This window comes from Podarcis tiliguerta (genome assembly GCF_965153285.1).
Source record: "Podarcis tiliguerta genome assembly, chromosome: 5".
NCBI lineage: Eukaryota > Metazoa > Chordata > Lepidosauria > Squamata > Lacertidae > Podarcis > Podarcis tiliguerta.
Window position 1 is genome coordinate 95,317,276 of NC_139538.1, and position 16,113 is coordinate 95,333,388.

General features: G+C 41.4%; 1 protein-coding gene across 11 annotated transcripts in view; it reads right to left on the reverse strand.

Annotated features, from left to right (window-relative positions):
- SHISAL1 (shisa like 1) overlaps positions 1-16,113 on the reverse strand; it is a gene marked incomplete at its 3' end in the record, with an annotated part of 185,738 nt that overhangs the window by 26,472 nt on the left and 143,153 nt on the right. For 10 of the 11 annotated variants that reach the window (XM_083440969.1, XM_083440960.1, XM_083440961.1 and 7 more), the window contains 2 exons: positions 14,544-14,757; positions 5,816-6,115 (listed from right to left, as the gene is read on the reverse strand). In XM_083440969.1, coding sequence (XP_083297095.1) covers positions 5,816-6,115; positions 14,544-14,757 — 514 coding nt within the window. Of the gene's footprint in view, positions 1-5,811; positions 6,116-14,543; positions 14,758-16,113 lie in introns of those variants that run through there. The other variant, XM_083440968.1, reaches the window with a different exon arrangement.

Consider the following 16,113-nt stretch of genomic DNA (forward strand, 5'->3'; position numbering starts at 1 on the left):
TTTATGTGGAAACCTCTGGCTTCCGTGTGGCTGGAATACAGCCTTACTATCGGAAAGGTGAGAGTCATATTTATTGCCCTGTCCACTTTGGTCTCTGGCCTTGCCCACCGTGGGCACAAGGCAAGTGGAAGGTTCCCCATAAGCAAATGCAGCCCTTGGACTGAAAAGGGGTCCCTACCCCCTGCCCTGCCCTGCCCAGGCCGTATCTGAAAAGAAACCATTTCAAAAGAAATAGCCAGTGCTTTTTTATGGAGCGACGCAGGGGGACGCATACCACTAAACATTTTGTGAATCTAAGTCTGGCCTCATTGAGTGGCAGGATTTCAATATGAGTAGGAAAATGAGAGTACCCCTAAACATTTTTTTTAAAGAAAAAAAGCACTGGCAATAACAAACATTTGCCTCGAGTGAAATTGCAACGAAAAAGCAAGCTCTCTCTCTCTCTGGGAGTCACCTTCAGTATTCAAGATGTGGACAGACTGCAGCATTCGGAACACATGCTTAATTTTTAAACCTTCCAGCATTGACACAAAATAGCTAAGTTGCAACGGAAAACTAAAACTATGGTTTGCTCCGGTTCAAATCAAGACAGCAGGCGTTCCCCCCCCATCACAAGCGAGTGAGTGTAGGGAGGGCTTGCACATTACCAAGGCTGCTGAGCATCTTTGTGCAGTTCCCTGAAGAATGTCTGCCAGTGAGGGCTAGAGGGAGCAGAGTCAGGGCTCCCGCCCCCAGGACGGACGGGCAGCTTTTCAATTTTTCAGGAAAATCACATTTTCTCTGCTGGCCTCTGGTGGTTCCAGGCACTGAGAATCAAACTATTAGTCACACTTAGGCCCCAGTGAAATCGATGTGAAGAGTTAGTTATGTCTAATTAACTCCCATTGATTTCAATTGGGATGAATGCAAGCCAATGCATTTTGTGTTCTCAAAGTGATAAAATAAGTTTAGGTCTAGTACAAAACAAAATGTTGCATAGATTTATTCATTTGCTTTAAAATTCATATGCCAGTTTTTGACCTTCAAGGACATCCAAAAGTGTTGTAAAATCAAATTAAAACAACAGCAACAAACAGCAGAAAGTGATAGAACATAAAGGAGACTGCATTCCCAATCAGACTGCACCAATGCCTAATAGCTCTTATTATTGAATGCTTCTTCATATTTTTGCAAAATCAGCTTCCTTACAACTGACACTCATAGGTTATAGTCCTGTTGCTTGGAACAAAAGGAAACTAGTTTGCTGCATCCTATGCATCACAGTTCTTCAGATATTTGGAGACCATATTCATGTATCCCCTCACCTCTATTCCAGATTGCATCTCACTTATTTTTCCCCATAAGACTAAAAAAAAAAAACCAAGCTGGTCTCTCAATGCACATCCCCAGTTGAAGTTCTGTTTTTTGGCACTATGTGGTGACTTGATGACACACTATTGGCTGATTCACATGTTACAGAGAGGATGAACTTTAAAAAGTAGCCTGATGGAGTGGAACTCATCCATTTCACCAAACAAAATATCCCAAAGACCCAGCAGCTGCTCCTAGGGTTGAGGGCCCATTACTCAGTGGCAGAGCGCATGGTGGGCTCAACACTTTGTCATTAAAGGGATTTCCAGAACCAGAGCTTAGAAAGAACTTTGCCTGAGGCCACAGAGAGATACTGGCAGTCAAAACAGGCTGTACTGGACTAGAAGAGCCAATGGCATGGCTCAGTATATGGCCGCTTCATGTGTCCATATGCACATGCCCCGCTTTCTGCAGAGGTTATCGTGAGAAGCTCAGTCCTCAAACAGAAAGAGAAGTCAATTAAACCATAAACAAGTACATCGTGCAACACTTCAGAACTTCATGTGAAGCACACAGCCACATCTTGTGGAAACTGTAATGACACATAATGAGGAAAACAGAGGCAGATTTCAGACGTGTGGGCTGAAAAGTTCTTACACAGGTTGGGTCACACTTCATTAATCTAACATTTTTCAGTTCAACAGCAAGATTCAAATTGCCTTCTTTGTTTTCCAGATAGGCAGCTCTAGTCCCTAGATATAGTGAATTGAATTTATTATGGTCCTAGACCAGACTCACATGTCCCTAGATATAGATTCTGAACATTTGCAAAGTTAGGGCAATTTGGACCTGGAGTTTCCATTTAGGCCACTGTAAGAACAAGAGCTATTGATCTATTTCAGATTGGCTCTGGTTTAGAGCAAACACAACAGAGCATCTCAGAACAAAGGGTCCTATTTAGATTCTCCTCTAATCAAAATGAAAATGAAAATAAGCTTATTGAAATTGCATGAAATTAGAAAGGGGTGATTTCCCCAGGCATGAACTGGAACAGCTTGGAAAACATGCCAAGCTCCTCTCCCCCAAAGCAGAAATAATGCAATGTATTTTATGATCTGTTCCAACATCTAAAGTCACCCATCACTCTTTTGCTTACCCAGGCCAGAACCATCCAATCCCCTTCTCCCTATAAACTCAACTGACTGGGCCATGCAAGTGTAGCAGGAGTGGGAGCAGGGAATTCAGCTTGGAGGAAGCAGGCAGGTTCCTGGAGTGAAGACTGCAGCTGGAGGACTTGGCCATGCTGCTGTCATGCTACGCAGAGCAAAGATATAGTTCGTGTTGTGGTTTGTCTCTCCCAAACACACAACAAGCAGTAGAGCAGGAACAAAGCTGGTTACAGCTCATCATTTGTCTGGCATTGTCTGAGGTGACTTTGATGAGGCAAAGAAAACAAACTACACTTAAACCATAGTTAGGGACTGTCTGGATTCACACGTAACAAGATTCAACCATTGTCAAGATCAGTAAGCCAACAACAAACCATGGCTTGTTTTTTCCAACAAACTATACTTAATAAACCATAGTTGCAGTACTAGGATGGGTTCACATGTAACACTAAACTGTGGTTTATTAATTAAGGTTTATGCAAATCATGGTTTAATGTTATGTGTCCATCAGAACCAGTGTATTGTGGTCAACTTAGGTTCTTCATTATTTCTGTGGTAAATGATAGAATCACAAAATTGCAGAGTTGGAAGGGACCACAAATGTCATCTAGTCCAACCCTCTGACATGCAGGAATCTTTTGCCTATCATGGGGCTCAAAGCCAAAAGCCAGAGATTAAGATTCCCATGTTCTACTCCCTGAGGTTTCCCAGCTACACTATGAAGTATCCACTCCCTTACTGTAAGCTTCATGTACAGGTTCCCCAATTTTATTTTGAATAAATATTGGAAAAGCTCCCTCTTTCTCTGTCTTTCATTATTCTCCTCCTTCTCCAGAAGCCAATGCATTTCCCTCAATAGTCCATGCAAAGGCTGCACAGAATAACCTTAATTTGCAGTAGCATCTCCCACACCACCATTTCCTGTGAATTCTTTCTTTGTGTTCCAAGTTCAAACCCTGGAGAATTCTTCTGATATCAAGTGGCTCATTTCTGCATATCTCATGGGTGACTGAAGCCACTTGTAAATCCAACGGAAACTTTGTCTATGCAGCCTACGCTTGGAGCAGACTCCCTCCGTTGTCTCCATGACTCTTATTTCTTTCATTGTTTTGAACACTATAGCAATTCACAGTTCAGATCAACATACTTTTCTGGAAATAACCATATGTCAGGCGGAATTATTCACACGTACCAAGGATTGCTGCGTGTTAGACATACCTATCCATACACAGCTTTCACACTGGGAACAGAAATAATGCATATCTGCATTTTCTTGTACCCTGTAACTTATACTCTATAGTATATTTTTATTAGAATATTTGTTGTCATGCTGCAGTTTTCAGGAGAAAGCAGAAAACTATATGTAAATAAATGGGGGGGGGGAGAGAGAAAGTGAGCTATACTTCACCACTAGGGGTCCCCTTACTCTAATTTCTGAAGAACAAACTTTGCAAGTTTCCCTCTCCACTTTGATAATGAGTAGGATGAGGAATAATGAACTTAGGCTCATTAGCTGGCAAGGAATGAGAACTCTGCCAAAACTGTGATAGAATGGGTTGCCTTCATTACAAGGTGATGGGGGTGGGGAAACAGAAAAGAAAAAGCCTGGAAGCAGATTTCTGCATAGCCATCCTGGGAAGCAGCGCCTCATATAATTACAATCCTCATTCCTTCCAACACTTGAAAACCACAAGGCCACTTAAAATATTACTTATTGTCATGGGCTGGTGTATTTAGTAGCTCTCGCTCATGCACTTCTCATTAAAACAGTGCAATCACAAACCCTTTAATTGGGGAAGTCACAAGTTTAACCAGACCTCTTTTATAGGAATGACCCATGGCCTCTCTCTAGTGTGGAACATCACATTTCAACTTGTAAGACTATGATGTGCTTTTGAAGCTGGAAATCTCTACTCACAAAGTAGAAATGCAGGGCTTAGCAACCGAAAATATACAAAAGCTGGTTCTTCCTTGCTACTCACTACAAAAACCATTTCTATTAACTAATTCCAGTACAATCAGCAAAAGAGGGAACCCCAGACCAAGTGCACAAAGTTTCATAGAAAAATGCAACACATGTGATACACATCACATCACATTAACACGTACACATCTCAGACAAAACATATGACAGTGGGGAAACTATCAACATTATTTCAAGCTAGATAATCACTTAAAAGGTATGAAATGACAGTCATACTATAGGAAGAAGCTCCAGCTACTAAAGACTTTATAATATTTTGTAATATATGGATAGGATTTCCCGAGAGTAGTTCTCTGAGCCTTTAACATGTCCAAGTCAATTAGACAGAATATCCCACTTATCTTGGATTTTGCAAAGCACTGAAAGAACTATTTTTTCTTGCAGGCTGAGCCCAGAAGTGGCAGAACTGGGTTGCCGTTATAACCCTTTGCAGGGCTATTTTTCAGAGGGAACTCACAGGAACTTAGTTCCGGCCCCACTCAGGTGGGCACCATTGCCATTCTGATAGAACAAGGGAGGTGTTCATGGTGAGTTCCAGCACCTCCTTTTCTAGAAATATATCACTGACCCTTTGATAGAGACACAGAATATTTGACGAATCTTTACCATAGTTGGAATGCAATTCATATGTTAAGATGGCAGTTCATATATTAAAAGTTACTGGGTTTGATAAGCTCATGCAGCAGAGCTCTACCTTGTTGTGCAAACATTGCTGGCCAGACCAAGGTTTCAGGATGACAGCCATATCTCCCTTTTATCTCCAATAAGGAATACTGCCAGCATGGGTCTCACATGACCCAGTCAGGTTCCTCCATGTTTTTTCACCATGGGATGGATGGCTCAAGTCATAGCCTTGGTGCATCTGTGGCCCATAAGGTGAGGTGCAGCCTTGAACTCAGTCTCCTGCCATGTGTATGAAAAGGGACCTATGCATGCAAAATAAATGATGGGTATTCCATGACTGCATGTGGCTCTTTCCACAGCAAACAGATAACGTGGAATGGAATAGGAAGCTATGTGCCTGGCTTTGCCCTCCAGTTTTTACAGATTCTTCATGTATCCGTGTGGACACTTACAGCTCACAAGCCAGCACAGAATGGGGAATCATTCAATAATAGTATTTCTCATCTGAAATGGTACAGTCACCTCCATCCCTGGACTCTACTGCCTGTTCCTGAAGCGTCCACAGATCTGGCTTAGTTCAGGCGATGATGGTGGGCCTATATTCTCTATATTGTACAGGCATCGAAAGTATTAACAAAATCACCCTGCTCTCCTTGTCATGAATGATACACTTGATAGCTGCCAACTGAAAACATTACAGTACAAAAAGAGGGTTAAAAAAATAGGCACCATAGCCTTCAAAACTTACCAGGCAGTTGAACTGGGAAAAGACATCAGTGGCGGATTTAAAGCTTCTGCTTTTAATGCATGTGCTGCCTGCAGGGTTTGAGGCGTAGGCTGAGTCGGAGCCTGTACTTGTCTTGGGTCCTGAGCAGGTTTAATCCACCGGCTTGCTTCCGGTTTCATCCATTTCCCCTCGATTCCCCATCTTGCCAGGTACAGTTTGCAAATATCGTAGTTCATTGAGGAATAATACAAAAGGTCCAGTACCAGCAAAACCACCACAAAAAACCCATAGATCCAGACGCCTAACAATGCACTGTAATTACTGCAAAAAGAGACAAAGCAAAGGTTAATAATGAGCCATGACTATTTGCCACTCCAGACAGCCACTTAATATTTTAAAATGCATACAAGTATTTTCTGTCAGCCAGAATGTATGGTTATACCTCTCTCTCCCTTTAAAAAGCTCAAAGCTGGTTACACGGGGACTCCCAATGTTCACACAGTGCTACCTATTTTCTTTACCTAGTCTAAGTACAGTGGTACCGTGGTTTACAACCATAATCCGTTCCGGAGGTCCGTTTGTAAACCAAAACAGATTGTAACCCAAGGTGCGCTTTCGCCAATGGGGCCCCCCAAAATTGTTCATAATCTAAAAAAAATAAAAAATGGGTTGTAATCCCAAAAAAGTTTGCAAACCGGGACACACACTTCCGGGTTTGACATGTTTGGAATCCAAAATATATGCAAACCAGACTGTTTGCAAACCAAGGTACCACTGTACCAGATTGTGGCTCAAAGTCACTCCAAGACATGGCTGCTTCAAAAGCCAAATTATAACCTCAACAGGTTTTTGCTGGACTGTAACCAACTTCAGTCTGCAGGTTGGGAAGTTGTGTGTTGAAATGCTGCCCCCCACTTAAAAACAGCCATTTCCATTGAAGACTACAGAAAACAAGGGTGGCAGGGAAAACTTTTTCCTTGACACCTAATTTGCACTGGTTTGTTTTTTTAAAATTTTGGTTGATTTTATTATTTTTGAGACATTCAAGCATGCAACTGCTCAGTTCTGTAAGAAACGCAACACATGATTCTGCTGATTGTGTGGTTCAGTTCTAAGAATAACACGGATAGCACTGAATTACTCCTTCTGGTCTTGCTTTCAGGTTGCAGAGGCCTCCATAAGCACTAATTTAAGGGATTGCTTCCAAAACCCAATGTTGAAAGTGTCCCTCAGTGGGTGTTAATGAAAAGGATATCAAGTGTGTTGTGTGTCTGGTTGGGGCTGGAGCCAGTGTACTTTTCTGGAAACTAAGTATTTTTATTCCATAGTTCTGCTTTGGTCAAATACCTCCATCCCACTCATTGCATTATGTCATTTTGCTCCCAGCCTGGTTCATTTCTACGCTGCCCAAAATCCTTTGCTGTTCAGGATGTCACACAAATTACATTTAGGTGCCACAAATTACCATTGGAATTAAACAACAGGGAGAGGAAAGCATTTTATATGTAAATTTTATTACTGCAGTAAGTAGGAAAATTAAAGGACAAGAAAAACCTCTTTGAGCAAATTTTCTACAGACCTTTAAATGATTTCATCTCTTTCAAATACAATGGTTCAATTCTCACCTAGCAAGCTGCATAGCACTGGTCCTGTTTCAGAACAGAATAAGGCCGTGTCAACATAAAGTAGGTTTCAGCCTGAAGTGGTTTATTATGCATGCTTTACACTGCAAAGAATACATTTCAGCTGATATTTGCTTGTCAAAGTCTACTCTTTGATTATATAGAAAAGAGAAAGGAATTGGAGAAACCCCCAGGGTCTGTTGGGCCATAAACTGATGGTTAAGCCGGGCATGTCCAGCTTCACAGCTGATGAGTCAGGAGACAGAAGTACCAGTTAATGCTCTGGGCTCTGGTGTGGGACATGAGCGTTACAGCATTTTAAGCTGCCTGCTGGAGAAATACTTAGCTGGATTAGAACAAGGAAGAGGTTAAGACAAAGATTAGGGGGGGGAATGTCTTTGACAAGTTGTGGAAATAAATATTTATCACCATGGTAACTTTATCACTTCTTGTAATAGAAAACTTCCATAAGATGTCACAGAGCTGGCATCAAATCCCACAACATTCAGCAAAGATACATCTAGATGTTAATGGAACATGCTGAAAACGTGGGGAGAAAGTCGCAAATTATGTTTTGGTGGAGGTGTGAAAAGATTATGAGGTTTTCAATAGTTATTGCAGATATACAAGAAATAATTGGATACTACATTCAAATGAACTCTAGTTTATATCTTAAAGAAGATGTGAAACCAAAATGTCCAAATTTAGTTGGAGTTTTGTTAACTGCTACCAAAATATTGATAGAACCTAAATGGTATGCTTCTGTAAGTCCAAAAGAATAGGTATGGTTTAATCATACCTATTTGGGTTTTTGGGACCATGACAAAATTGATGGTGGGGCAGGTGGACAAAAAAAATGAAAAAACCTGGAAATTTATGGTTCATTCTTATTAAGCACATGAAAATAGAACATTAATTAGAACTATTTAAGGCTTTTTCACTGCTGTCTTAACCGACTAATTAATTTGCAACATAGAACTTCTAAATATATGATATAGGTTTCTAGCACTGTATTTTATATTTGCACTGCATTACATTAAAGCTACTATTTTAGTGGATGGTGATATAAACCGTAATTTTAGTGCATATTGGAATATGTGATTTGTCAGCCATAGAATAAGTTTGTTATAAAATATAAAATTTTGAACAAGAAAAAAGCAAGAAGAAGCAGTGTTTGGATTTGATATCCCGCTTTATGAAGGAGTCTCAAAGCGGCTAACATTCTCCTTTCCCTTCCTCCCCCACAACAAACACTCTGTGAGGTGAGTGGGGCTGAGAGACTTCAGAGAAGGGTGACTGGCCCAAGGTCACCCAGCAGCTGAATGGGGAGGAGCGGAGACGCGAACCCAGTTCTCCAGATTACAAGTCCACCGCTCTTAACCACTACACCACACTGGCTCTCAAAAAAAGGGTGTGTGTGCAGAGCAAACATATCTGGTGGGATTTCAAAGACTAACAGGCTTATTATGGCACAAACATAGCTACCCCTCTAAAAAAATTAGGCCAGTAGTTCACAGACACTGTGCTAAATGCAACCACCAAAATAATGCTGCTTTTCACTGGGAACAGTTACATACTTACACTGCTAAAAAGAGCAAAAGAAATTAAGAAAAAGCTATTAGTGATGGAAGAAAAATGACTGAACTGTTAGCGATGCTGATGAAATCACTCTTTTTTGGATTCATGAGCCATTGCTACTCAGAAAAAAAGGGAAAAAACAGAGTGTTATCAAGGGCAAGCCACTCACGAAACTTCTACACAGTGAACCAATGTGGATCCCAAGTGTTTAGGAAGAAGGACAGGCAGGAACCCGTCTCAGACAAGAGGTTTTATTCCTTCCTTACCTTGCTAAAAGTCATGGCACTTGACAGCCTAACCAGAATTCAATGGCACAAATATTAGATCAGCATCATCTGTTTACCCATACACATACTTTTTAAGGCACTCATTTTTGTTCATTAAAAATCATTTAGTGAAAAATGAATAGTGTTTTAAAATGGTAGCTTATTAAGTTGGCCGTATGTGGGATCTCCATCTGTTCCTTTAAAATAACATCTGCTTCCAACAAGCTAAAAATGAAAAGCCAGACATAACCGTGCCCCCCCCCCAAATGTTTTGTTTAAATCCTAAGGCAAAGTGGATATACTTGTTCCTTATTCCATTAAGCACTGTCTTTTAGGACGATCTGGCAGGTCAAGTAATGGAGTGATCATCAGACACCACTTTATTGTACTATCACAGCATTAAAGTGAAATTCTTCTGAGCACTGGGGCCTGTAAAGGCTGCCCAGGGTGAAAAGGGGTTTGGCGAGTTAGGAAATGGGTTTCTGTGGACTTATTGGGCCCCCTGCGCTAAAGCCACTTAGTTTTCATCTTCCATAGCTCCCACTGATTTCTGACTGCAATAAAAAGGCTTCCTTCCTTGACCTTATCCCGAAGTTCCCAGGGGCTGTGGAGGGACTTGACCTCTGCCTCAACTGCTTCACAAAATGCACGGATAGGGGGAATATACTCCCTCTCAGTGCTGTTGGAGTACACCTCAGTCCCAGTAATACTGAAGATGCTGTTTATTAAAACAAGAAAATAAAAAGTGATGCCTTGTTTCCAATGAGGGAGTAAGACAGGGCTCAGGCAGCTTAATATTTTAAATGGCACAGCTGAACGAGAGAGAAAAAGTCACAATGTGCCGAAGTGCAAAGCTCGCAAGGAATTCAGATGAATAATTCATCAAAGTTTTATAGCATTAATTCCTAAAAGAACTTTAAAGCAAAATAAAATGTTTTAAAAAGGCAGGAAGTGGAATGAATTCAATTTGCTGCTAAGGTGCTTTGATGGTCACTACTCACATTAGATTCTAAGAATGTGCATGTAGTAATGAATTTATCACCGCATGAAACTTATGAACTAGGGAAAGGCTTCTTCTCATATTTAAAAGGTAGGGAAAATCTAGAGCAATACAATCAAAGCAGGATGTCAGCCATTAGCTAAGGGAATTCACCTGCAATAACTTCTCTGGCTAGATTCATGTGACCAAACCACCAGGGTGTGTCCATGTCAAAGTTAAAGTGCCTTTAAGCCACACTTAAAAGAGAATTAAGCATTTGTGTCTGTGATAGGGAGGCCCTGCAGCACCCAATAAATGGCAGGAGACTTTATACTAGTAGTTAATTGCTCCATGTTACCAGCACAACTTACTTGGGCTGGCTGCTTTCTACTCAGGAGGCAAATTCAGAACAGCAACTCAGAAAGGCAGTCTTGGTTCCTCCAATGGAAATAAATGCTTATCCTTTCACAGACTAAAATAAATCCTTTTGGGGTATATGGCACTGAAGTGTGTCTTAATTAAGCCTTATCTGGAAATTGCAGAGTTGGAAGGGACCATAAAGGTCATCTAGTCCAACCCCGTGCAATTCAGGAATCTTCAGTCCAACGTGACTCATGTGCCCTGAGATTAAGAGGCACATGCCTCCCTTCTTTTTCCAGCAGTGTTTCCAGCAATGGAAATCAGGTGATATCATCATTTCCTTAACCTTTCTTACAATAAAATGGTGCTTATTCCCTAATAAATATCTTTAGCATCGGGACGGCAGAAGAAAACTTGTTTTATTCCTGTAGTCAGGATGGTGCTATGATTTAAGTAAGTTCTTAAACTGCACGTGCTCAGAGCATCTGTTCCTTAAAAAGGTTGGCAAACAGTTTTTCCTTTGTTCTTAGCTCTAACGTATCAGGGATGCTGAAGCAGTTGCAGTGCGTGGAATGGCTGTGGAAGACACAAATGGGGTCTTCCCATTCAAAGCCACTCCAGGACTGTTAAGTCCAGGGTCTAAAATTACCACTAGCTACACTGCCTGCTTTAGAGCCTTCTCCTGCATGATGAGAAGGACAAGCCTAGTTGCCTAGGGCATAGCAATTACTGTGGATGTTTAGCTGGAACACCTGAGGTATAAATTATGCTTAATGAAGCACAGACAGTTTGATCTAACAGCAAAAGGACCTCTTCCTTCAGTTCAGTTTAGAATGAAGTTAATTACAGTTGGAAAATAAGCTAGCAGTGATAATGCACATCATGTCTGCAATAATTAAAAAAAAGTTAGAATGTATTATTGGATTAAGACTGAGCAGCATTTGCAGAGCCAAAACTTTTTGGTACAGCTGATAACATGTTCTTCGAAACTCTCTCCAAAAACTTTGCATTTTCACACCATTTTGCTCCTGCTTTCCTACTCCCTCCCTCCCAAAGATTTAGTGCATTTAAAAATGAATTAAAAGATGGGTCCACTGACTGTGTGATACAAACAATGAGGAGTCATGAAGCCAGTTGGGTGATGTCATGGCAGCATGCAGCCAATCAGATTTAGCTACAAGACAATACCTTGCAATCAAATTGTCCCTGTCCTCCCTCTGCATGAAAGTACTATTTCTAACAAAAATATACAAATATGCAATGTAAAATTAACACACACACAGCCTCATTTCAGCTCAGCCCTAGCATATACAACACACAGAGACAGCCTATGCGATGCCCTGCAGATGTTGTGGGCTACAACTCCCATTTGCCCATGAAGATGGGAGTTGGCTCCCTCCAGATGTTTTGAACGGCATGTTGGCTACCTCTGCTTCAGCACTTCACATTCTCTCGGTGACACGGACAACAAGACAGAGGTTGAATGCTTAAAGAGCAAGACTTTCCAGAGAAGCCATCCCACATCCATTGTTCTGCCAAGGGCAACTTGTCCATTGGCGCCATAAAGGTTTTTTGAGAAGAGTTGGGGAATCTCGGGCCTGTGGACTTAATTATGACCAAGCCACACCCACCTTCCCCACACCGGATGTCCTATGTGATTCCAGGTGTGGAGCAGGTAAAGACTGCAAGCACTGCCAACAAGCTGGTCAGCAGGGCTAACAGAAAGCACCATGTCTTTGTCCACAGTTTAAGATTTCAAACTGCATGCATGAAACATTGTGTTGTCAGGTGATTGACAGATGGGCCACCTTTCCCACCTGTCAAATTTGGTATCTAGAGGGTGGTGTAGATAAGGATGTGGCCCTGCCCACCAGGTCTAGATCCTGCTTCCTCAGTCATTAAACAAAGGATCCCCTCTTTCCCTCTCAAATTAAGATGGGGGTGACTGAGATCTCACCAGCGCTGCCCTTTGCAGTGAACTCAAGTTCCATATAAGCAAAGATTTTTTCAAAAATGGGGAGGGAAAGAGGCATAACCACACCCTTGGTGACAGTCACATTCACTAGGCAGGCAGGCAAAGAAAGCTCTCCCCAATATAGACATTATATTTTAAAAGCAGAGTGATGATTCCATCATCTAGAGACGGGGCTTTTGATGCCATTCCCCCCTCCCACCCCCTCTCCTGGGGGGCCAAGCAGCAGCTGCCATTAGGAAAACAACAATGGAGAGGAATTCAGGATTTCAGCATAGTTGTGATTGGGAGACAGTGTATCCACACTGACCTCCCCTCCCCGGAAAAAGGAGGAGTTCATGTTGTTTCTACCTCAGGTCTTATTTCATGGAAAATGTTTTTTTTTTAAGCAACAAGTTTTTAAGCATTAAAAATTGACACCCTAATGCAATACATAGTACAGTTACCACATCCGTGCTGCAAATTAGGGTGCTAAATACAAATGGCTTAAAGAGAACCCTGCAGTGTAGCCCACTGCTGGTATTGTAAACTGGAGATGCAGCTGAGGCTGAAAGGGCGATTGTCAACAAAAGCTTCATGGTGAGAACCCCCCCCCCCTTTTCTATGAAAAAACACTGGCAACACCAACAACTCTGAGTAGTAGTGGCCTTTCCCAGTCTTGCTACCCAAGAAAAACTGAGTTGTGCCTCTTCTTCTTTTTTTTAAAAAAAAGGCGCACCATGTTTCCTCCAGTGACACATGCTTTTCTGGGATTTGAACAGAGAACCTCTTGTCATCAAAGTAAGCACTTGAAATACCATGATCACACAAACACAAGAGGTCAAGCAGATTGAAGCCTTCAGCTGATTCATACAGCCTTCAGACATCTATCACTTGCCAGGTAAGAGGACTTTTCAACTGGTTTTGCCAGACACCTCCTGGTCCAGCTCTACTGCGGGTCCTGCTTTTCAAGTGAGGTGAAATGGAGAGCATGTGGGCTGCTTCCAGTTATTTAGTGGTAAGGGGAAAACAATTTGTACGTGCTCAGTGGCACCAGGACCTGAGTTTGAATACAACATGTGTAATGTGAACAAGACTTCGGTCTCAGCGCCTCCTTCCCTTTTCCTCCTCTGGCACAGCCTTCACTTCCACTTTAAACCAACCACACAGATCATCATTTTGCCTGAACTGGGGCAAATTCTGCTTTAATTTAACTATGGCTTGTTGAAAGAAGCCAAGTTGAAAATGGAAGTGGATTCTCCCAATCTTTTTCCTTGTAGCGTGCCAGAGGAGGAAAGGGGAAGGGGCAAAACAGTTTGGATGAAATGACAATCTGTGGTTAGTTAAAAATAGAAGCAGACACTTCCAAGCTCCTCATCACTGCTGTGCTGGAGAAGCAGAGGGGAGACAGAGCGAGCCAGCTCTCCTAGGCAAAGTGTGATTTCCAGTCCAGGCCACTATTACTACCTCTTTCTCTTGCCCTTGGCACTAAAAAGAAGATTTGGGGCTAACTAAGTCCTGGGGAGTTCTGGCTCAAATGCAAACTTGCTTTCGAAATTTGTCTAATATTTCTTTTTGATCTTGATACTTCTTCAAAAATTATTCTTAGAAAGGCATTTTTCAAAAATAAAGAGAGTTATGGGATTGAGGCAATAAAACAGGCCACAGAGTTAAAATTAAGATATAAAAAGGGATTCTGGGGGCAGATTACACTCCACAGACACACAATCAAATGCACCTTGCTGTTTAAGTGCAAGTGATTGCAGGTAATTAATATGCAAATCATGCACAAATTTAAAATAACAACTAGTCCTGTGAAACATTTGTGCTGTGCAGAAAGGCCATTTCCCTCTCCAGTGTTCTTCTCATCTTTGCCAACTTTTTTTTGAGTTATGGAAACACATTTCTGTTTTCTGCAGTACAATTTTGATTACACCAGGATACATTTGGGGGAGAGGGGGAAGAGGGAAAGCACTGCAGCTTATTTACTTACTTGTGCATATATCCATCTGCATTCCCTGTTAGGTTCATCTGCATAACAGTCTGAAACTCCGTCTCATTACAGCAGTATTTAAACACGGTGTTGTTATGGTGACAGCAAAAGATGTAGGATTTATTGTCAGAAAGACGTGGACAGTGGAATCCAAAATGGGAGCGGCCTTTGTAGTCTGTATATGGCTCACAGACTCGAAAATGTGTGGACAGAGCTGTAAGGCAAATAGCAATTTTCTTTCTAACTCAAATTGCAAAAGAAAAACAATAGATTCTGCAATATAAAAACTATTCACCAATTCAGCAGATGCCTGATGTATGCTTGTTACAAAGTCACAAGTTAGTTAAATGTTAAGGAACGAATAAGTTGAAAGCTGAACTTCCGTAGTTAGGATAGAATCCAAACAAAGTTTAAACTCTTTGAAATGCCATTGATTTTTCATGTGAGAGATACAGCCCTATACTTTATTTCCCCTTTGATATCCATGGGACAAAGTGGTTAACTCTGGTGGAATCATACCCTTAAATAACTCCAGTCCATTGATTTCCATACGTTTACTTTATGATTTAGTTGGATAGCCCCCATTGTTTACAGCTAATGGTCTTACATAAAAAGCAAAATGTACGTCAGTGATATTCCAGAAATCAAAACAATCCTTAATTTACTTGGAGCCCCAGGATTAGTCCCTGCAGTTAGAAATTGCTTTTAAAAATCAAAGCATACCAAGGTTGCTTCCAGATGACCTGTTTATGGAACATTTATCCTGGTTTCTTTGCACCATGTTTGTGGGGAAGTTTTTATGATGTTGTGTCAAACAATTGTCACCCCACACCTTCCAGTGTATTTCTCCACCACTTTCCATTTAACAAAGAGGCCAATTTTTTAGGGTGAAGCAGGTTACTTGTGCAAGATAAAACTCCACTATTGAAGGTCCTGGGGACCTGTCCTTTTTTTCACCTGGCCACCTCATTTCAGGTATACATCAAAGACAGAATGCACATGTTTTGACCTCACAAGACCTAACTATTTATAGATGGAAATTAACTACTGATTCACAATGTAGTTTTTGACCTTGGGTACAAAAGTCAAATGGTCCTGGCAAAAGATGCACACCACGCAATCAGCTGAGAATGGAACACTCACACTTGGATGGGAGAGCTTCTCTGCAACATATTCAGAAAATGAAAATTTGGAAAGGACCAGGCGCTGCACCTCTCTGCCCAGCCATGGAAACAGGAATGAACTTTTCAGAGAGGCTGATTCTATACATATTTTGCTATTAAACTCCAGCACTTCTTGTACTCTAGTTTGAAATATAGCTCAAAGGAAGCTCTAAATAGCTTTACATGTGGTAACAATTAAAAATAAAACAAAGAAAGAAAGAAACAGGAAATATGACTACTGCATGCAACAAGGAAAAAAATATGAAATATGAACAGAATACTGCTAGCAGTGTTTTAAAAACACACAAAGCAATTCAGCCCCCAACCTGACATGCTGGAGGGGATTTGGGTGGAGGGAACCTGCCCTTCTTTTCAGCCATGCCTGGCTACAGCAGCTTCTACCGGCA